This window comes from Microcaecilia unicolor, chromosome 1 (genome assembly GCF_901765095.1).
Source record: "Microcaecilia unicolor chromosome 1, aMicUni1.1, whole genome shotgun sequence".
NCBI lineage: Eukaryota > Metazoa > Chordata > Amphibia > Gymnophiona > Siphonopidae > Microcaecilia > Microcaecilia unicolor.
The window spans coordinates 246,194,814-246,217,132 of NC_044031.1; the positions used below are offsets into that span (position 1 = coordinate 246,194,814).

A 22,319-nucleotide genomic window follows, 5' to 3' on the forward strand; every position below is an offset into this window, starting at 1 on the left:
AATACTAGTGTTCAAACTTTGAAGACTTGGGTAGGCCATCATTTAAATATGTTTTGATTGTAGCGGGACACATATAAATATACTTAGTGGGCTTATCTTTGATTAATATCTCTGGTCCGTCAGAGCTGCATTCCTAAGCCCCATCTTGGCCATGCTCTAAGCACCCCACTTCCTCCTGACCATTGGAGCCGACTCTGTGGGTGCTGTGGGTGCTTGAGCACCCCCAATATTGAGAAAATTCCTTGTATGTGTCCAGGGAGGGGTTATTTCCATTGGGCTTAGCACCCCCAATAATTTTGAAAAGTTGGCTCCTATGCTCCTGACCATCTATTCTGATGCATTATGAGACCAGCAGTACTGAGCTCAAAGAGTAGGACCAAGGGCTGCAAATCACACACTGCCTTTGAGATATAAGTTCAGAACTAGGATTGGTTAAAAACTCTTCCTCCTGAAACTGAGTAACTTGGCAGTTCTAAGTCTGATGCACAAAATTTACTTTTACTCTGCCGTACACAGATGTATCCCGCCATAACTGTGAAGCACAGTTTAGTCCTCAAACCTGTCATGCAGTCCAGGCTGCAGTTAAGCATAAGCTCTGGTCCCAAAGCAGACTTCTTTCACAAGAGCCCTTTCAGGATGTATAAATATTTTCTTTACAAGCAGATTGCTCTCACATGCATAAGAGTATCTCTAGGGGAAATAATGCAGGCAGCTCAGCCTTTGCAAAGACAGCCTGATAAGCAGAATAGTTTTTCACTGGTGCCTTTCTGTAAGGGCAATAAAATGTTTGTGGTACCACATGCTGATTCTAAGAAACTAGATTTCTTTAGCACCTTTCTTTCTGTTCATACCTCCTGATGGATAAGGCGGAAGGGAGGCAAGGAAGAAAAATGGGTGACTGAAAACTTTCTGAAGCATTTCCTGACTAGCATTTCAACTAGAGCATTCCTAAAGCAGTGGAGTTGGTTGTTCACACCTAAGGCTTTGCAGGCTTCCTTCTGTCAGAGTCAATCATTAAAATAAAATAAAATCAGTGACAAGTTGGATTTTGTCTGTGAAATATCTTGGGGTTTTTTTAATATATGAAAAAGTGAATATTTATAAAGCTTCTGGGTTTAGTCATTCTGGAAGCTTATTAAAGAATCTGACATGTAACCCTGGTGTACCTCTTGTCATTTACATGAGCTTTGGGAAGGGAGTACATGAGGCTTTCTGCCACCCCCATACTCTTGGAGACTATTGCCGGACAGGGAACCGAGGGCAATTTCCCAGGGCCTCACTCTGTGACATTCACACACAGCAGTCTTGACCATCAAAAGCTTCAATAAAATTCAGATGCACATCAATTCAGTTGTTGAAAAAGAAATTTTATTTTACTGGTTAATCCTGAGAAAGATGTAGAGCAAGTAACATAAAAAGAACAAATATTTCCAACACAGGGCACCACAAAAGAAGCAAAACTTTTAATAGGGGTCAGTGGTCAGCTGGCGGTGTACAGCATTTTGCTGACCGCCGATGGCATTATGCCCGTAAATTCAATGCCAGGCCGTGTCCGGGCTCCAGGATTGAATTTCTGAGTTTACGGAGCCGAGTACACCATAGTTAAGTGTGATATTCAGCTGTTAACTGGCTATGAGGCACTGCATAATGATAGGACTGACTTTTATGCAATGACCTTGGTCAGTTAAGTGCTAAATATCAGCACTCAATAGCCAAGTGCTGACTCTGCCTCCGGAATGCCCCCAAAATAGCCAGTTTTGACATAGGCATTAACCGGACATTTTTAGCATCACTAACTTAAGTACCACTGAAAATGACCAGTTAGCCCTGAACAAGTGATTTAACTGTCCAAGAGCCATTTCTGGCCAGCTAAATTGCTTTGAATATTGACTCCTTAGTATTTGGCAACTAAGATAGACTCATGGATTGTTTTCCTTTGTGGGATAAATCCAAACCTCCTTCTTGGCAAGCTGGGATGGATGTCTGAGGCTCAAGTATTTCAGTTGTTTCATTCCTGGTTTAAGTCAGACATTCCTTAGCCTATCAGAACCTCCACTGTAGTCTTTCTTCTCCTTCATCACAAAGGAAATTTTGTAGAAAAATTTGAGCTCTTCAATATTATATCTTATATTTCTGCGATCTCTTCTTGCAAGACATAGCCCCCCCCCCCCCCCCATTGAGATCTTCTCTGTAGTGCCTGCACACTCCTCCCTCAGCTCCCAGTATACATCAGGAGGGTGGAGAAGACTCAGAATGAAACACAACATATTTCTCCCTGACACTTCCCCTTGGAGAATTCCATAAAACTCTAAAGTCACTAATAAGGGGAAAACTGTTGACTTCTTTACAGGTATAATTGGGGTTTTATAATCTGGGTTTTATTTCTGGCTTTAGTTTGAGAAATCTCCACCTGTTGTTACAGGAAATGTTACAGTTCCAAAATGATGTTTAAGAATAGAGGGGATCGCTCAGAGCATGTGGTCGCAACATGTGCTGTATTTTTATTTTGATTCTATTCTGTTTTATTATTCCCCAATTACCTATAAGGTAAGAAAAAGGGGAAGTAAATACACTAAATTTGAATTAATTACATTAACCTGCATTGTACGTTTAGGAACATGTGCTTAAAGCATTTGGACCTTGCACATGTGAGGACATGTGCTTTTCCCAATATAAAGGCCAGATAGTTAACTTTAAAAAGAAAATGTTTATTTCTAATACAGGCAAGGTAATAAGTTTACAATAGAGAGGCAATTTTAGAAAGGATCTTTTACCAATGGAAGTGTGCTACAAAATAACAGGTTTGATTGTAAATTAAGCTGGATAACTCACATTGATGGAGGCTGCTATGGAGTGATGCAGGAATCCTTGCTGGAACAGGAAGTTTCTTTGTAGATTTGCTGTCTGATGAGTTTGAAGCAGTTTCTTTTAGGTGGATGTGATGTCCAGCTTGGGAAGTCAGGATTCCAGGAGATTCTAGCTTGCTTTTAGATTTAATCACTTCAGGGCAGCAGCGACTAGGACAGGAGCATGAGCATCAGGAACAGCCAGGAAGAACTAACTTTCTAAAGAAAGAGCCCCTACTTTTAAAGTGTCTGAACTGGGCATTTATCATCAGGTGGTTGCCCTTGGTCCAATTAGAAAGCTCCTGTGTAGCTGAATTCTGGGCATCTGGCTTTGAGATGGAGCATGGCAACAGGTCACATGCTCAATGACATCACAAGACTTCCTGCCTGGACATCTGCTAGTCCATTGTCTGAGAGTGATTGAGCTTAGATGGGCTTAGTCTTTGTCTGAAAATAGGTGGAGGTGTAGTCTTTTGTTACTGCAGTCTCTGAGGTAGCTGTCTTTTGAAAGGAACATCTGCTGGTCCATTGTCTGAGGGTGATTGAGCTTCTTTTGTCTGATAGATGGGCTTCTGAGTCTGAGTAATAGGTGGAGTTTCACTGTCTTTTGTTACTGTAGCCTCTGTGATTGATTCTTTGGATAGGTGTTGATGGGCTTAGGTAACCACCCAGCTAGTAGTTTTCCAGAGGAAAAGGGGGGGGGGTAGAGTCTTTGAAGCTGTATATTTTATATGATTTAGATCTGATGCAGCAAAATTAATAACTCTCACAATTAAACTTATATCATGCTACACTGTCACGGGAACAGGAAAGATGTCACCAGATAAGGACCATCTAGGCCCTAGGTCTTCATTTTCAGGTGTGGAGTGCGGGGTTTTAAGAATGTGATAGACCTGCAGATCTCTGTCATGCATATTCATTAGGGATATCCTAAAAACCCGAAATGCTGTACAGGTGTGTATGGAAAAATATTTTGGTCCGTATTTGGATAATTTTCAGAATCTCTGGCCAATTTTCAGGTATTATTTTGGTTCTTTTGAGAAATTAATACATGTAAAGATTGACTGATATGCATAAATCAACATTACATGCATTAATTTGGAGGTTTTATAAATGTAAAGCCAATTTAGTACACTTTCCCCCAGATTCTATATATGGTGCCCAGATGTGGACACCCAAATTTGGGCACGCTTCTGAGATGCATTCGCAACTTAATTGGCTAGCAAGCTCTTAACCATCAATAATTGGATGCTAACAACTAATTATTGGTGTTAATTAGGATTCGTGTGCACATCTGGCTGTTTGCTATGCTGTAACAATGGGCACCTAAATCCCATAGCGTGCAACCCAAAAGGGGGTATGGCCATGGGTATTCCAAAAAGTAGCACGCAGTGTTATAGAACAGTGTTTCCCAAGTCTGGACCTGGAGTACCCCCTTGCCAGTCAGGTTTTCAAGATATCCACAATGAATATGCATGAAAGAGATTTACATATAATAGAGGCAGTGGATGCAAATCAAGTTCATGCATATTCATTGTGGATATCCTGAAAACCTGACTGGCGAGGGGTACTCCAGTACTGGACTTGGGAAACACTGTTATAGAATAGTGGGTCTCCGCGCCCAGGACACCAAGTTTCATCAGGTGCAAACCTGGTGTCCAGAGCTGGGCGTGGGAATTAGCGATAAATGCTATTCTACAAAGGGCACATGCACTTTAGAGAATAGCGCTTACTGCCAGATTCTGTTTAGCACACCTAGAGATCCTTGCTGAAATCCAGTCATATTCTATAACAGCACGCATAACTTAATTGGCTTAACAAGCTAATCAGCATAGATAACAGCACTTAACAAGCAATAATGAGCACTAATTGGCAATAATTAGAATTTACAGACACAACTTGCTAAGCGTATTCTGTAATTAACTGTGCCTAAATTCTAATGCGCGCAGTTCAAAAGGGATGTGGCTATGGGTGGGGAAATGGCGTTCTGTGAGCATTCCCAAATTTACTTGCGTAGTTATAGAATATGGCCCAGTGTGCGTAAATCTACGTGCAGGGATTTACGCCATGTTTTCATTGGTGGAGGCGTGTAGTTTTAGGCGCTGGGATAGCAACTAAGTATATTCTATACACCACGCCTAAATCTAGGTGCTGCCTATAGAATACGCTTAGGTGGAAATGTTTACTGCGCGGATTTAGGCACCTTATATAGAATCTGGCCCTTAGTGTCAGTCTTTTCTGGATCTCATCTTTGAGCACTATTTATAGTATTCCTCCCATTCTGTATGCACATAAAGCTTCTCTGAAATGAAACCACAATCCCGATGAATATTCCTATTGTGCCGACACAAGTCCTGCTTGACTTGAGGTCTTCTCCAACTACTAAAATCTCTGTGTCTCTGCCATTCATGCTTCAGTTTATCAGTCTTTTGGCTCCCATCACTTTCACAGTTCCAGGTGTCCAGAAAGTCTGTCAGTGAAAAATATTTCTGGCATTGTTATTGAACCTCCCTCACTTCGTCTTCATTTGACAAAACCTTGTCCTTGAGCTTTTGATTCTGTGGAAATTACTGCCTTCTGGTAATTAAGTAATGCCTGCTAGATACATCTATTGAAATACAGAAAATATATGATTGAAAATAAGAGTCCATCTAGTGCAGCCAGTTTAATTCCTACCACACTGCCATCGATCTTAGTTCATCTTAAGGTTTTCCTTCACTGCTTTGCCACTGAATAGCCTCATGTCTATCCCATGTTATCTTCAATTCTTTTACTGTTTTTGCTTTCACCAGCTCAGTTGGGAGACTGTTACAGGCAGGTACCACCACAGCACATGAAAGTAGGCACACACTCTCCATACATGTACTTTTTACACGTGTAGGTGATTATGCATTTTGTAGAAGCCCTTTTCTGAGTGCAAAACATGCTGTACACACTGAAATCCCCCACGTAATGACAGCCATCAACTATTCTTTACCATGAGTTTGCATTATTGTGTGGCCATTTGAGCACTATTTTCTGAAAAAAATAACAGATTAAATTGTGGGTTGTAAAATTATCCTGTGGAAGTGCGGCCACTGCATGTAGATTTTTTTGATGTGTAATGATTGTGAATATTCTGAAAACTCAATTGGCTGGGATCCCCACGGACAGTTTGGAAACCACTGAGCTAGTGTACAGAACTGTAACAGAATTAAGGAGAAAGTTATTAAGGTGTGTTTCTGCCCTAACCTTTGTGCTATTTATTAATTTAACATTTTTAAGCACTGTGGAGGAATAGCGTAATGGTTAGTGCAGTGGCCTGAGAACAAGGAGAACCAGACTTGATTCACTGCAGCTCTTTGTGACCCTAGGCAAGACACATAACCTGCTATTGCTCCAGGTACACTAGGGGCAGAGAAAGTTCCTGTATATAATTTGTAAACCACTTTGGTTGTACTACAGAAAGGTGGGATATCAATGCCTTAGTCTTACAATTGCAATCATCCTACCTCTCCTCACATACCCACCCCCCAAACCTTCAAAAAATATTAAAGACCATTTAGGGGTGAATTCTATATATGGCACCAAAACAAAGCATTATTCTATATGTCGTGCTTAAAGTTAGGCACGGTTTGTAGAATAGTTATTGCCTAATTCCCCCTTCCTACCTTTACAAAGTAATGAATATGTTTATAAGATACTTGATATAAAGCCTTTCTGAAGTACAACCTTAAGTGTTTTATATAATTAAGTACAATAGGTATTTTCCATACCCTTAGTGGGCTCACAAAGTTTTTAAAGATTTTTAAATTATGTGCCCCTTAACGTGTGTTAAAGGGCACTAATACAAATTATATTACCATAATGCATGATAATATTTATTTATTTATTTAGGTCATTTATACCCCGCCTTTATGATGTACCATGGCTTACATAGTAATGAAATGCAAAGCATGCAAATGCATGCAAAATGCATGGAAAACAGCTCATTTGTGGTGGTTGTATGCCAGTAATGTAAGCCACCATGGCAAAATGTTTCTTCTGCTTTTCAAGCAGACAGTGACGCTTCAAAACTCAGAAAAGGAGGAAAAAACCACAAAGAACCCTTATTGTACAGAAATAAGGGTAAAAACAAAGATTAAAGGGCCCTTTTACTAAGCTGCTTAGGTGCCTACGTGCACCCAACGTGCGTCAATTTTGAGTTACCGCCTGGCTCTTGCGTGGCCCTTGCAGTAATTTCATTTTTGACGCGTGCCCGCTACGCACATCAGAAAATATTTTTTATTTTCTAGCACGTGGCAAAAACCGGGCAATAATCATCATTCTACGCATGTAGACAATTACTGCATGGTTACCGCGTGAGACCTTAGTGCTAAGTCAATGGCTGGCAGTACGGTCTCGGATCCAAAATGGACGTGCAGCAATTTTCATTTTGCCGCACGTCCATTTTTGGCAAAAATTTTAAAAAAGGCATTTTTTTTACAGGTGCACTGAAAAATGATTCTGCGCACACCCAAAACACACGTCTATACTACCGCAAGCCATTTTTCAGCGCCCCTTAGTAAAAGGGTCCCTAAGTAGGATCTGAGTATTGTAATATTTTAGAAAACTAGAGAGGCAGGACTTGTGGCCCACCACTTAACAGGATATTTACGTATGTTTATTTATACTATATGGGCAACCTACTTAAGGTGCCTTACAAGAACATAGCTGAGCAAGTACCTTATATGCTACATAATCAAGGTCTTGGTGGCTAGAAATAGCAAACTGTGAGACTGATTATGAAAGGTAAATTGAAGAGGTTTATTTTTCAGTCTGGACCAGAAAGTTTTGAAGTAAAAGGACATTGTAGAAGTCTGGAGGTAATTTGTTCCAGATGGGCGAGGAGGGAGGCTAGGAGGGTTACACAGATTCCATTTTGAGTACCAAAGAAAATCATTTAAGGGCTTTGTCTTTTTCATCACGCTCTTTATTTAGCAGTGAAAATGAAAGCAGCTGTTATTTGCAATGTCGGTTGCCAACTAAGTTTCGAAGGACCAATAGAACTTTTGCATTTCAAAACTTGATTTTCAGACTGATAAAACGAATTGCACGCAAATGCACTTCACGCACCTAGATTAATTACCTTGGTTTATTTACTTGATTTGACTTCACTCTGTCGCCTATTCGCACTGGAAAAATTGCTCTGGGATTAATTGTAGCATGTTTCCTGTTGAATTCACACTTCAAAGGGAATTGTGTTTAAAGTTCCAGCTGACAAGTCTAGCCAGAGAAAACTATTTTCCTGGATGAACTAGTCTCCCAAAGTCATCTGTGCTCTTCTGCTTCTAACATAGAGTGGATTTATTTATTATTTCAAAATTTTTATATACCTCAATTTAAAAAAAAAAAAAACCCCCACACTGTTCTGTCAAAACGGCTTACAAATCTACACATACATAAAGTAATGAATTAAAATATAACCACATCATCTCCATATGGAAAATAGACTTACACCAAAAAAGTCCCACAAAATAGATCATGAACCACTTGAGCCATAAACGTTATTCTTCCTGATATTCAGCCCACAGCGGTCAGCGGTTGTAAAGCTGCTGAAGCCACGAGCTGAATCTAACCTGGATATTCAATATTAAGCAATGTCTGAGCACCAAGACTGAATAGCTGGGTCAGCTGTAAATCCAGAAATAATGCAGATACTGGGTGATACTTGGTGCCAGTATACACATACCTAACTGGGCAAAGACAGGATGCTTTTTGTGTGGTCCTATCTACCCAGTTAGTTATGTGGCCACCAGCACTGAACATGGCTGGTACTTGCATATCTGCCACCTCTGCCTCCAGACTTCCCTCAGTACTGCCCAAAAAACAAGCAGGTAGTGATCTGCTAGATCCAGTAGGGAAGAAATCATGGACGTGGACACGGTAAGTACTAGGGAAACACTTGAGGCTCCTTTTACCAAACTGCGCTAGTGATTCCTACGTGGCAAATGCAATGAAGCCCATTCAATTCCTGTGGGCTTCATTGCATTTGCCGTGCTGAAATTGATAGTGCGGCTTTGTAAAAAGAGCCTTTTATTAGTATTTAAGTTAAAATATGTCTGACATGGCCATGTTTCGCCCTGCATGGGCTGCTTCAGGTGCAAAACAATACTTTATGGTGTATGGTACTCACTTCACAAAAAGGAAATACAGGACCTCCAAACTCTAGGGGTTCACTGGTGTTTGCCTAATACTTATCGTGTTCATTTCCACAATTTCTTTCCAGTACTACCCATACAGTGTTGTGGCAGTCAGAGAAGATATTTAGTGACACTGCCTTGCTGATGGGGTTTAAGGGATCAGGAGCCTCTCCTGTTCAATTAAACCTCTTTGAATATCTATCCCTATATTTGTAACCACCGAAAGTATAAACTTGATCAATTTCTTAAACTGGCTGACATGAGATCTAGATGTACTGTACACGAATTTTAGCAAATCTTTTGCTACTGTTCCTCATAGGATGATCACAGATTAACTGAGTGCTCTACAGGTGGGAGCTAAACTGGCAAACTGGATTAGAAATTGGTTGAAGGATAAATGATGGAGTGTGTTGGTCAAAGGATGTCACTCTGATATATCCTGGAGCTTATTGTGCCCAACATATTGATGAGCAATACTGTGGAAGGGTTTGGAGGCATTTGGCCTTTTGCAAATGATGCTAAGAGATACTTTTTCTTGCCAAAACTACACAGGTTCTTGCCTGTCTTAGCCTAACCCCAATGCAAGAACATTACATGGATTGTGGAACAGTTCATGTATTTTTCACCTTCATAAAAAGTGAGCAATTATCAGAAAGCGTTTTTGCCACTGTTTAACTTTGTAACATGTAGAGGTCATGTTAGCTTCTGTTCACTTAAGGATCCAGTGAAACATATGATCTGACCAGTGGGTGCCTAAATGTTTACACACAACTCTACATAGGTACTGTTGCCTAGTTATCCAAATAATAAAGTTATATGTAGGCATGGTAAATTGGAAGTTTAGACACATATACATAAGGAAGATTGTCCTGAGCTTTATAATCCAATGAAACTTTTTTTTTTCCTTCCTAGGTCTATCAGGAGATTTCTTGCGTTCTGGGCGATACTCATCTCACACAGTTAATGGGGCTTGGTCAGCCTGGTCTTCATGGTCTCAGTGTAGTCGTGACTGCAGCAGAGGCATTCGGAGCCGCAAACGTAATTGCAACAATCCAGAGCCTAAGTCTGGGGGTCTCTCTTGTCTTGGTCCACCTCTGGAATACCAAGAATGTAACATCTTACCTTGCCCAGGTAAGCATCTCAAAATCCTAGAACTTGGGGGGTGGGGAAGGGGTTGATCAAAGTGATTCAGTGGCTCAGTGGCAACTCTGTGCACTTCCATGCAGACGGACCTAGTCGGTTCATATCAGAGGTCTTCACTTCCCAGGTTGGCAGGAGATGAGGATGTTGCATTCACAGTCCTAATTTAGGGCTCACAATTGCAGAGTTCTGGAAGCACCAAGAGCTGTCACAGCAGCGAAAAGACTACAGTAGGCTGAGTGGAGATATAAAAAGTGTGTGTATGTTATTGTTGGTGGTGGTGTTATTGGAGGGGGTTGCAAAGAGCTGGGAGGCAAAGTTTCAGGAGGAAATTATTTGTTTTTCCCAAATTAATCACAGTAAATGAAAGATTATCGCTACAGATAATGAAATAATGGGATATTACCACTTCCTCCATTTGGGTAAGGAAAGGGGAGGGTGGGAGTATGCAAATTATGTTTTGCTGTTATACTGATTGCTGTTTGTTTTACATTGGGTTTAACATTGATAAAGAAAAAATATTTAAAACGATAATATATATATATAAATGATAAATATGGGGGGAGGGGAAGAAGGATCATAAGCTTATTTTCTGGTTACTGTAAAAGTTTTCATCATTTTAAGTCTATTTAAAGGACTCTACCAAAAATATAATGACTCATTCAATGGCCCTTTTACAAAGCGGCGGTAGGGCTACCGCACATGCAGCACGCGCCAAATCAACAGTACTACACGGTTAGCGTGCCCATCTGGCGGTAATTTCAAAATTGGCGCATGCAGTTTCCCACGGTAGAAAATATTTCTGTATTTTCTACCGCGGGGGGTGTTCCCGGCGGTAATCGGCAGTGCAGTCACATCGGTGCGTGCTGCAAGAGTACTATGCATGTAGCATGTGAACCCTTACCGCTAGGTCAATGGGTGGCAGTAAGGGCTCAGGCAGTAAATAACCGTGCATTACCTTTAATTCTAGTGCACAGCCATTTACTGCCCCCATTATAAAAAGCCTTTTTTCCCCAGCCATGATACAAATTGGCCCAGCGTGTACCAAAACCACACGCCCACACTACCACTGGCCACTTTTTACCATGGCTTAGTAAAAGGACCCCTCAATCAGGAAGGCCTGTAAGATGAAACTTAATATGAGTCCCAGTTATTTGCTTTTAGCATTAATTTGTCAGAGACCCAGTTGCTTCTTTATTGAGGCTGGTAACTAATGCTGTAGTGTCATCCAATAATAGAGTTTGCCGAGCTGTGGCTACTAAAAGATTGGCAGGTGGATCATGAGAAAGTACACCAGTGTGAAATCTCAGCCAAGTAAATTTCAGAGACTGAGATCAGACTCAACATACCTTGGCTTCTGAGTGAGGTTCATTTCTGTGATAGTGTGTGCTAAGCCAATCCCATTGAAGACACTAGCTCAAGGAATTTGAAAGAAAAAGAGAGGACAGCAGAAGAACAGTTAGTAAATTATTTAAAATGTGCATCATCACAGTCCAAGCTGTGGAAAACCTGTTAACATTTCACATTTTTTTTCTGTTACCAGATCCTGTGAGTTTTGTTTTATAGGTCCTGAAAAGATGCCAAATGTACCAAAGTTTGTGAACTGCAGTTCAATAGGGCTGATGTGCAAATAAGCATGAGAAATGCTCTGCTTTGCTTCCAAGCATATTTTAGCCAGCATTAGTGGAGAGATTAGAAGGGAATAAATGCCAGAATATTAATAGCTTGGAGTAATAAGATACTATAGAGTAGTCTGTAAATTAATATAACAAGCCTCTTCATTTTTGATCCAGATGTTTTCACTGTTTAGTAAGTATATCAGTCACACTGCTTATTTATTCTTTCTTTCCATTGTTTCTCCCTTCGCAATTGTGGTATTTCTTTTACATTGCCAAAACCTACTATTCGATTACAATTCAATTCATTTATTTCTAGTCCACCATTACCAGGGAATGGTCAAAGTGGATAACACACACAAAAAAAACCTAATATAATCAAATCACAAAATAAATTTAATAGTAAAACTAAAAATAAGAAATACACAGCAAATAGTACCTACAGTTGTATAGTACCAGTTAAAAGCAATAGCCAAAATCCAAGTTAGTTTTTATAATCAGTAAGGCCATTATTTTATAAATATATCTAACTATAAACAGCACCATTTACATTTTTATATCACACACATGTAAATATCAATTTCAGAAAGCTACTATTTACACATTATATAGAGATTTCAAGGGGTATTGTTGGGGTATAGCTTGTGCAGGACTAAATTTCACACATGTATTTCCCATTTTTAAAAGGAATGACTACATGTGTACAAGGAAACAATTCCACATCAGGAAGTATTTTTTCACGGAGAGAGTAGTGGATGCTTGGAATACCCTCCCGCGGGAGGTGGTGGAAATGAAAACGGTAACAGCATTCAAGCATGCGTGGGATAAACATAAAGGAATCCTGTTCAGAAGGAATATATCCTAAGGAGCTTAGCCGAGATTGGGTGGCACAGCCGGTGGCGGGAGGCGGGGATAGTGCTGGGCAGACTTATACGGTCAGTGCCAGAGCCGGTGGTGGGAGGCGGGGCTGGTGGTTGGGAGGCAGGGATAGTGCTGGGTAGACTTACACGGTCTGTGCCCTGAAAAGAACAGGTACAAATCAAGGTAAGGTATACACAAAAAGTAGCACATATGAGTTTATCTTGTTGGGCAGACAGGATGGACCATGCAGGTCTTTTTCTGCCGTCATCTACTATGTTACTATCCAGCTTATAATTGAAAAAGAAAAACGCCTATATTGCGACCCAAATCGGGAGATAGACGTTTATCTCACAAAAACGAATAAAGCGGTATAATCGAAAGCCGAATTTGGACGTTTTCAACTGCACTCCGTCGCGGATGCGGACAAAGTTGATGGGGGCGTGTCGAAGGCGTGGTGAAGGCGGAACTGGGGCGTGGTTATCAGGTGATCAGAGAGGGGCGCCTTTCGCCGATAATGGAAGAAAAATATGCGTTTTTAGCGAGAATTTAGGGCACTTTTCCTGGACCCTGTTTTTCCATGAATAAGGCCCCAAAAAGTGCCCTAAATGACCAGATGACCACCAGAGGGAATCGGGGATGACCTCCCCTGACTCCCCCAGTGGTCACAAACCCCCTCCCACCACAAAATATGCCATTTCACAACTTTTTATTTTCACCCTCAAATGTCATACCCACCTCCCTGGCAGCAGTATGCAGGTCACTGGAGTAGTTATTAGGGGGTGCAGTGGACTTCAGGCAGGTGGACCCAGGCCCATCCCCCCTCCACCTGTTACACTTGTGCTGGTAAATGGGAGCCCTCCACACCGCCCCCCAGACCCACTGTACCCACATGTAGGTGCCCCCCTTCACCCCTTAGGGCTATAGTAATGGTGTAGACTTGTGGGCAGTGGGTTTTGAGGGGGATTTGGGGGGCTCAACACACAAGGGAAGGGTGCTATGCACCTGGGAGCTCTTTTACCTTTTTTTTTTTTTTTGTAAAAGTGCCCCCTAGGGTGCCCGGTTGGTGTCCTGGCATGTGAGGGGGACCAGTGCACTACGACTCCTGGCCCCTCCCACGAACAAATGCCTTGGATTTATTCATTTTTGAGCTGGGCGCTTTCATTTTCCATTATCGCTGAAAACTAAAAACGCCCAGCTCACAAATTGTCGAATAAAACATGGACGTCTATTTTTTCCCAAAATACGGTTCGGTCCACCCCTTCACGGACCCGTTCTCGGAGATAAACGCCCATGGAGATAGACGTTTTCGTTCGATTATGCCCCTCCACGTATGTTACATCAAGCTTTACATCAGCTCAAAGTCACATATAGATGTTTAAAATGTGCTCATTTTGGCTAGGACTTTACATGAGGGATTAGGGAAGTCATTCTCCTTAATGCCAAATAGTTTATTTTCACTTTCAAAATGAAACAACGTTAAAATTATGGCATCATTACTTAATTTGTGGGACTTGTTCGTGTACATTTGTAAAATGAGGCAGCTGTTACACATGGAAAGTGGCGCCACATAAACATAGAAATTATTGAAATTGCCACTTCCACTTTTAAGTGCCGACAAAATGATATGGGATTTGTGCCAAAAGACGTATAAGAAGAGACTTGAAGACCTCACTATGTTTACCCTACTCTTCCTCTCAGGGGTCATGATACAGTCGTTTAAATATTTAAAAGGTATTAATATGCAAATAAGCCTTTTTCAGAGACTCAGAAGTGGTAGAACTAGAGGTCATGAGTTGATGTTGCAGGTTGGGAGACGTAGGAGCAATGTCAGGAAATACTTTTCCATGGAAAGGGTAGTGGGTGCCTGGAATGCACTCCTGCGGGAGGTTGTGAAGAGAAAACCAGTGACAGAATTCAGGAATGTGTGGGATAAACACAGAGGAACGCTATATAGAAAAAGGATGGAATCCAATTAAAGTAAAATGTAAATGACCTCATAACCGGAATGAGCTTTCATGGCAGTTCAAAGGTTGGAAAGTAAGATCAGTGTTAGGCAGACGTCTCTGGTCTGGGTCCCATAAATGGCAAAAACAGATCAGGATCAAGGTTGGAATGAGCTCCAATGGCAACTCCAGTAGTCGGGAAATAGGATCAGTGCCAGGCAGGCTTCTACATTCTGTGCCCCAAAACTGGTAGGGGAGACAGAGATTAAGTCTACCAGTGTTTAATCATCAAGAAGTGGAACCTGTACAGAGTGCCAGATTTAAACTCTGTCCACCTTGTAGGGCAGACTGAGAGCACCCTGCAGGTCTTTATCTGCTGACATTTACTATGTTACTATCTCCATGTAGAAGCTATTGGGTTCATGCAGTTGATTTGTAAAATGGCTGCTCCCACTGCATGTACCAATAAATTCACTTGCGCTCCTGCAGATATTTTGGAAAAGAATGTGCATCAGCGGAGTTGAGCACGTCCCAAATTGAACATCTCGATTCAGGTCTCTATGTTCTGTGTAAAATGATACTTTACATCTCATATAATACATACTCATCTAACACTTAGTTTAATAAAAATTTGAATAGCACCATTTTGAATAATCACCACAGTCCAACAGACTCAAGATTTGCTTCTATATCTCATTCATGTAGTCTCATTCCAGAATCTGATTTGAGCACAAGCCCTGCCACCCTTTCCCTAGTACATAATCCCTGTCTATAAGGCATCCATTCACAAACATACCAAGTTAAATGCATTAGGTGTGTGACACAAGCAATCAGCCTCATTCTTCAGCTTCTATGCCAAGGTTCCCTCCTCTCATGCATTTGTAAGGATGGCGCTTTTCAGGCATCTGTTCTTCCCTTACACCAATAGTCTTGTCATCTCTTCCTCCTCCCTACACCCAGGGATCCCAACATATCTTTCTCTCCAACACCCCCACCACCACCTTGTCCAGATATCTCTTCCTCTCCTCCCATCCCAAGGGTACCTCCTAGGTAGCATTTTCAGGAGTACTCCCTGTTCTATGCGCAGGACCTAAGAAACAGACAGAGCTCCAGAATCATAATGTGTAGATGAGACAATGGTGGCAGGGAGAAGGGTTTTACATTTGTTAGGAAATGGGCAGCACTCTGGGGAACGGGGAGCCTGTTCTGGAAAGATTGGCTCCACCTTAACCAAGTGGAACCATGCTGCTGGCATCAACATTTAAAAGGAGATAGAGCAACTTTTAAACTAGAAACTGGAGGAAGGCTGACAGTCGCTCAAAAGCACATGGTTCAGAACAAGGTATTTTGAAAGGATTACACCAAACCAGGAAAGATGGGCACTGTTCCCACTAAACTGAGCAGGAGTCCTCCAACTGCATTGTTGGCAGTAGGGGTGCTGCTTCAATACTGTGTTTTCAACCACTAGGGACAGCCAGGTTCCCTGGAGTCCTACAGAGCTTGGCTGACCCTCACTATTGAAAATGTGATAGTGAAGCAGCACCCCACCCCGCACACTAGCAGGACTGAAGGTGGAGGACATCCGTTCAGCTTACAAGGAACAGTGAAGATAAGGCATCCCAATAGCGAAGTTGCAATAAAGACCATTGTCGACTAGGTGTCTTTAAATAAAGGGCAGATGAATTTTAAAGGTTGAAAATTTTCGCCTTCAACTGCTGAGCAAGTTTAAATAGTAATAAAAACATTGTTTAAAATATCGGTATGCAAATGCCAGAAGCCTAAGAAATAAGATGGCAGAATGTATTGCACTAAAGGAAAAGACAGATATAATAGGCATCACTGAGACCTAGTGGAAGGAAAATATCCAATGGGACACTGTCATACCAGGATAGAAATTATATCGCAGTGATAGGGTGGAATGAATTGGTGTAGGGGTAGCATTTTACGTTAAAGAGGGCCTTTACTCGAATAGACTAAAAATTCTATAGGACACAAAACATACCTTGGAATCCTTATAGATAGAAATCCCACATGTAAAGGGAAAAAGGATAGTGATAGGAGTGTACTACCATCCACCTGGCCAGGATGAATAGACATGTGCAGAAATGTTATCAGAAAGTAGGGAGGCTAATAAACTGGGTAACAGAATAATAATGGGTGATTACCCCACTATTGACTGGATAAATATAACATCAGGGCATGCTAGGGAGGTAAAGTTTCTAGATAAAATTAAGGACTGCTTTAATGGAGCAGCTGGTTCAAGAACCAACAAGAGGAGGAACAATTTAAGAAATAGTCCTTAGTGGAGCACATGATCTGGTGCAAGAGGTAATGGTGCTGGGGCTACTTGATAACAGTGATCATAACATGATCAGATTTGATATAATATCTGGAGTAAGTACACACAGGAAACCCAATACTTTAGTATTTAACTTTCAAAAATGATAACATGAGATGAACGGTCACAAAAAATTAGAGGAGCAGCTGCAAATGTAAAAAAATGTACATCAGACATGGATGTTATTCAAAAATACCACCCTGGAAGCCCATACCAGATATATTCCACCTATTAAAAAAATTGGAAGGAAGGCCAAATGATAGCTATCATAGTTAAAACGTTAAGTGAAGGAAGCTATTAGAGCTAAAAGAAAATCTTTCAGAAAATGGAAGAAGGATTCAACTGAAAATAACAGGAAACTGCATAAGGAATGGCAAGTCAAATGCAAAGTGCTGATAAGGAAGGCAAAAAGAGACTTTGAAAAGAAGATTGCGTTGGAGGCAAAAACACATAGAGAGGCAAGTTCAATATGATGTTTAAATCCCCTAAAAAATGTCTATCGGCAAACATCCAATAATCAATTCCTAATTCACACCAGAACATTGCCTCCTATCCCATGACTGTTTAATTTTCTCAGGAGTATCTCATGAGGAACTTTATCAAAAGCTTTCTGAAAATCTAGATACACTACATCAACTGGTTCACCTTTATCCACATTTTTATTCATGCCTTCAAAGAAATGAAGCAGATTGTTGAGGCAAGACATCCCTTGGCTGAATCCATGCTGACTCTGTATTATGATCCTAGTGGGACAGGTAGGGTAGCGACTGTGTCTCGCTTCTGATTGGTCATGTCAGGGATTGGGCTGACATCTGAGGCAGCAGACGTCAGATGCTAGACCCTATTTAAGCCTATCTCTGCCTGCATAGGAAGCTGTAGTGTTATTTCCTTCAGCTGTGAGCTTTCCTTGTTTCTGTATAGTCTGTGTGTGTGGCACAGTGTGAATTCTTTTTTGTGTGGTTACCTTTACTCTCTTTGTTTGTGCTTGTTCTTTGAGTTTGTAGGAATCTTCTCCCTCTGATTGCTTTGCTGTTGTTCAGCTGTGTGCTGCTTCTCTGTGTGCTCTGCTGTTGTTCAGCTGTGAGCTGCTTCCCTGTGTGCTCTGTCTTTACCCTTTCCTGCTGTGTTTGCTGAGTGAGTCATGGGAGCTTACTTCCTTTGTTTGGGTTTCACTTTAACCCTTTACCTGCTGTATCTGTTGTTTGGTTCTTGTGAGGACTGTTCTTCATCTAAGCTGTGTAGCTGAGCAGTTTCTCTGTGTAGTCTGCCTTAACGCTTTACCTGCTGTATCTGTTGTTTGCGTCTAGTGAAGACTGCTCCTCTATAAGCTGTGTAGCTTGAGCAGTCTCTCTGTGTAGTCTGCCTTAATCATTTACCTGCTATATCTGTTGTTTGGATCTTCTGAGGACTGCTTCTTACCTAGCTGTGTAACTTGAGCTGTCTCTCTGTGTGGTTTCCCTTTTACCCTTTACTTGCTGTAGCTCTTGTTTGGATCATGTGAAGGCCACTTGTTTGTTTAAGCTGTGTGGCATAGCTTGAGCTGGCTCTCTATGTGGGTTCCCTTATTCTGGTAGACACTAACAACAACCAGAATAAGGGAACCCACGCAGAGAGGCAGCTCAAGCTATGCCACACAGCTTATATGAACAAGCGGCCTTCACATGATACAAACAAGAGCTACAGCAAGTAAAGGGTAAGAGGGAAACCACACAGAGAGACAGTATCTGTGTGAGTGGTCTTGTGACCTTTTGTTGGTGACTGTGTGTGGCACAGTGTGCACAGCCTGAGTGTCAGTCCCTTCTGGGACTTCTTTTTCCCTTCCCTTTTGTGTGTTTGGGTTCCAGTTCGGCCATGCAGCCCCTACATTTGGACTCTGTACATGAGGGATCCAGTTTGGTCTTGCAGCCTGTACGAGTGGACTATTTTCCCTTCTGGTGGTGCTCACTGGTTTCCCTGAGTGTGCCAGCTTCGTAGCCCTTTGTCTCTTTATAGTGTGAGCTCGGTTTGCCCTAGCCTGCCACGCATCCATTTTGGGTCTGAGACCTTACTGCCAGCCATTGACATAGCGGTAAAGACTCACATGGTAACTACGCGCGCCAAATGCCACTTGGCACGCGTTCGTTACGCATGCCCGAAAATAAAAAATATTTTCCAGACGCGGGTATCGGACACGTGCCAAAAATGAAATTACCACAAGAGTCACATGGTAATTGTGTGGTAATTCCATTTTGGTGTGCGTTGGGCACGCATAGACGCTTACGCGGTTTAGTAAAAGAACCCCAGTGTGTTTTAAGCCTATAAAATGTATTGGATATTTTCCTGCCTTAATTGTGTCCTGAAGTGTATTTCTCCTATTTGACCAGCAGGTGGTGTTTCTTTGCTGTTACAGAGAAATGCTCTTTATTTTTCAGTTTAACACAAACAAGAAGCAAGATGCAGTATATTTTTGAAATGTTGTGTTTTGGGCTTTGATTGGCCTGGAGTTTGAATCTAACTAGCAGTTACTGGTTTTGAGTTCATTCTTAGCCAGGAAGAAAAGAGAGCTTGAGCTCTTTGCTGAGGTTCAGTAAGCAACAATTATATGTCCTGATTTTCCCCGGTATTTTTTAGAAAGTAAACAAATGTTTAGTTAGTTTTCTAATTGATCCATTTTTCAGTTACCTGTTATTGTTTGCTGATTGCACATTTCCTGTCCACCAAGTTCTGAGAATAAACACAATTGTTTGTTCACTCTGCTTGTTTGGACTGATAAAGAATCCTGATGGTTTGTGTGTTGGGTCTGTGAGTGCTTTCTAGGAACTATGGGACCACTGGGAATGTGGCTTCATTAACCTAGAAATCACCCTGGATAATTTGAGAGCGGGAGACTTGCCCAGAGGCGGTTGTGACCCAGTTGGTGGGAGGAGGGTACTAGTGTAGAGCACAAGCGGCAGGTGCAAGTGGACCTGAGCTGTGCTGCAGATAGACCCTCTAAGTGGCCATGAGGTAACCCCAGACATGCGGCTAGGCATTTCATAAGAGTCACCCTTTTGAAAATTAATTGCAGCTACATTAGGCACGTTCATTTATGCCAAGTAAAACTTGTTGTAAAAAGCAGCACCTAACTTACGCATGGAGCAGGTGTATTCTATGTACCTGTGTGTAGTTTTTCAGAATGCCCACACCCTGCCCATTCCACGCCCATGGCCACACCCCCCTTTTGGCTGCCCACATTAAAATTTACATGCACCATGTTATGGAATATACTTAGTGAGTTCTGTGCGGAAATTGTGCAGCGCTGCGTACGCTTTGTAGCGCTATATAAATGCCAAATAGTAGTAGTAGTAGTAGTAGTAGTGTGAATAATTATTTGGTAACATCCAATTATCAGCACTGATTTGTTTGTTAACCAATTAAGTTACATGCATTGTTATGGAATATGCTTTGATTTCCGTACAGAAATCTTCGCTTGCTATATAGAATCTGGGGGTTACTACTTAATACATTTAGGGGATCATTCTCTATAGATTGCCTAAAGTTAGTTGCCAGGATGATGTGCACTAAGTGCAAATTCTATAGCAGCAGTTATGCGTGCAGCTGCCATTGTGGAATGCTAGTGTACATCCACATCTGCGTGCCTAAGTTTTGTCGAGAGCACTTATGCTTGCTCAGTGGGTAGCTAAATGCTCATGCCTAACTGTAGGCAGTTAAGTGCGCAAATGCTAGTATTCTATAACCCATCTATGTAACTGCCTACCATGCACCGACCCGCCCACGCCCTTCCCAAGTCCACTCTCCTCTTGGAGTTGCGCGCTCTGGAATTTTAGTATGCAATTTATAGAATACTACCATTTAGTGCCAGTTTTCACCAATTATCACCAGTTACGACTAATAATTCATTGTTATGGCCAATTAGTAGCTAATTAATCTATTAAGTTGCATAAACAACTGACCTTACTCTATAAGCTGCACATGCAAATTTGCTCACTAGTCAGAAAAATGAGTGCACATCTTTCTGGAATTAGGAGATTAAAGTGGAGTGGAGAAGTGGCCTGATGGTTAGAGCACTGATGTTGACATCCAGAGGTACCTGGTTCAAATCCCTCAGCTCTTCTTTGTGATTTTGGGTGTCATTTAACCCTCCAGGTATAAACTTTGGGAGTGTTTTACTAAAGATTAGCTCAAGTTATCTGCTGCAGGTTCCATAGGAATAAAATGGGCCCTACTGCAGATAACTCAAGCTAATCTTCAGTAAAAGACCCCCTTAGATTGTGAGCCCTCCAGGGACAGGGAAATACCCAATGTACCTAAATGTAACTCATCTTGAGCTACTACTGAAAAGGTATGAGCAAAAATCCAAATAAATAAAGACTTTTGCTTGCCCGCTTAAATTTAGGTAGGCCAAATTTAGCAGCATTTATCCAGATATCAGCACCTGCTATCTAGATAAGTGCCACTGACCAGACATTATCTGTATATTGCTTCTGAATATACTTACAGACCACCTCGGCACAATCCTAATACAGTAGACTCATTCCCTGCAGAAGTATAGTGCATAAATGTTGGAGTCCTGTTATATAGATTTGCTTTCTATATGTTAAAAAATAATTTGAATGCCTTATAATCCTTAATTGGTGCCCTTCATTCAAATTATCTTCTACTTTGTTTGTTTTTTACTGTGCTCTGTGAGTTGGTTGGATTTTACCTCTCTATAAAAGGGTACATTTGCCCGGCACAAGTTATTGTTCACAGGATTGGCTCTTTCCATTGTCTTACTGAAAAGAAGATGAAGAAGAGGAAAAAGAAAGAGAGAACTCAAAGTACACAGGCTACAGTGGTCAATTTGGAGCCTCCCAATTCAATATTTAGGCAATTTGTTTTTAATATAATTGCCCTATATCTGCTCTAATCACGTCTAAATCTCAGTATTCCCCATTCTTTTCATATCCACCTTGATGGTGTAATTATGTACTCATCAGTAGCACAAGTCTACATATAAATATTTAATAAATATTGCAAGAAATCAATGAATAAATAAGCACAAGCCACAAACATAAATGAGAGAGAAATATTTGTTTCTCCTTGACTTCTGGATAATGCACAGTGCTGTTTGCTGAATGTATCCATATAAAATTTTGTTTTTTTCCAACATTTTCTTGGCTTTCTGCAAGTGTCTGTATGAAACCTACAAAAAAAAAAACCAACCCAGCAATTCTCCTCTTCACAGCTGGAATCGATTGGTCAATACTGTTTCCGCTCAGTAGTCAATGCACCTTCATGGTGACCAACTTTGTCTATTTAGGTTTTTCTTATGCCCTTTTACAGTATTCAGTAGGTCTGTGTTTGCTCTTACTATGTACTGCAAACCATAGTTATTTAAACACTTTCTGAAGTTCCGTTATGGGCATTTTTTTGTTGGAAGGGGTAAGCAGTCC

The 22,319-nt window shown here is 41.2% G+C and overlaps 1 protein-coding gene across 3 annotated transcripts in view; it reads left to right on the forward strand.

The window, feature by feature from the left end:
• The window catches only part of SEMA5A (semaphorin 5A), a 976,513-nt gene that overhangs the window by 922,157 nt on the left and 32,037 nt on the right, over positions 1-22,319 (forward strand). For all 3 annotated transcript variants that reach the window (XM_030205332.1, XM_030205321.1, XM_030205342.1), the window contains one exon: positions 9,920-10,138. In XM_030205332.1, the coding sequence (XP_030061192.1) occupies positions 9,920-10,138 (219 nt within the window). The remainder of the gene's footprint in view (positions 1-9,919; positions 10,139-22,319) is intronic.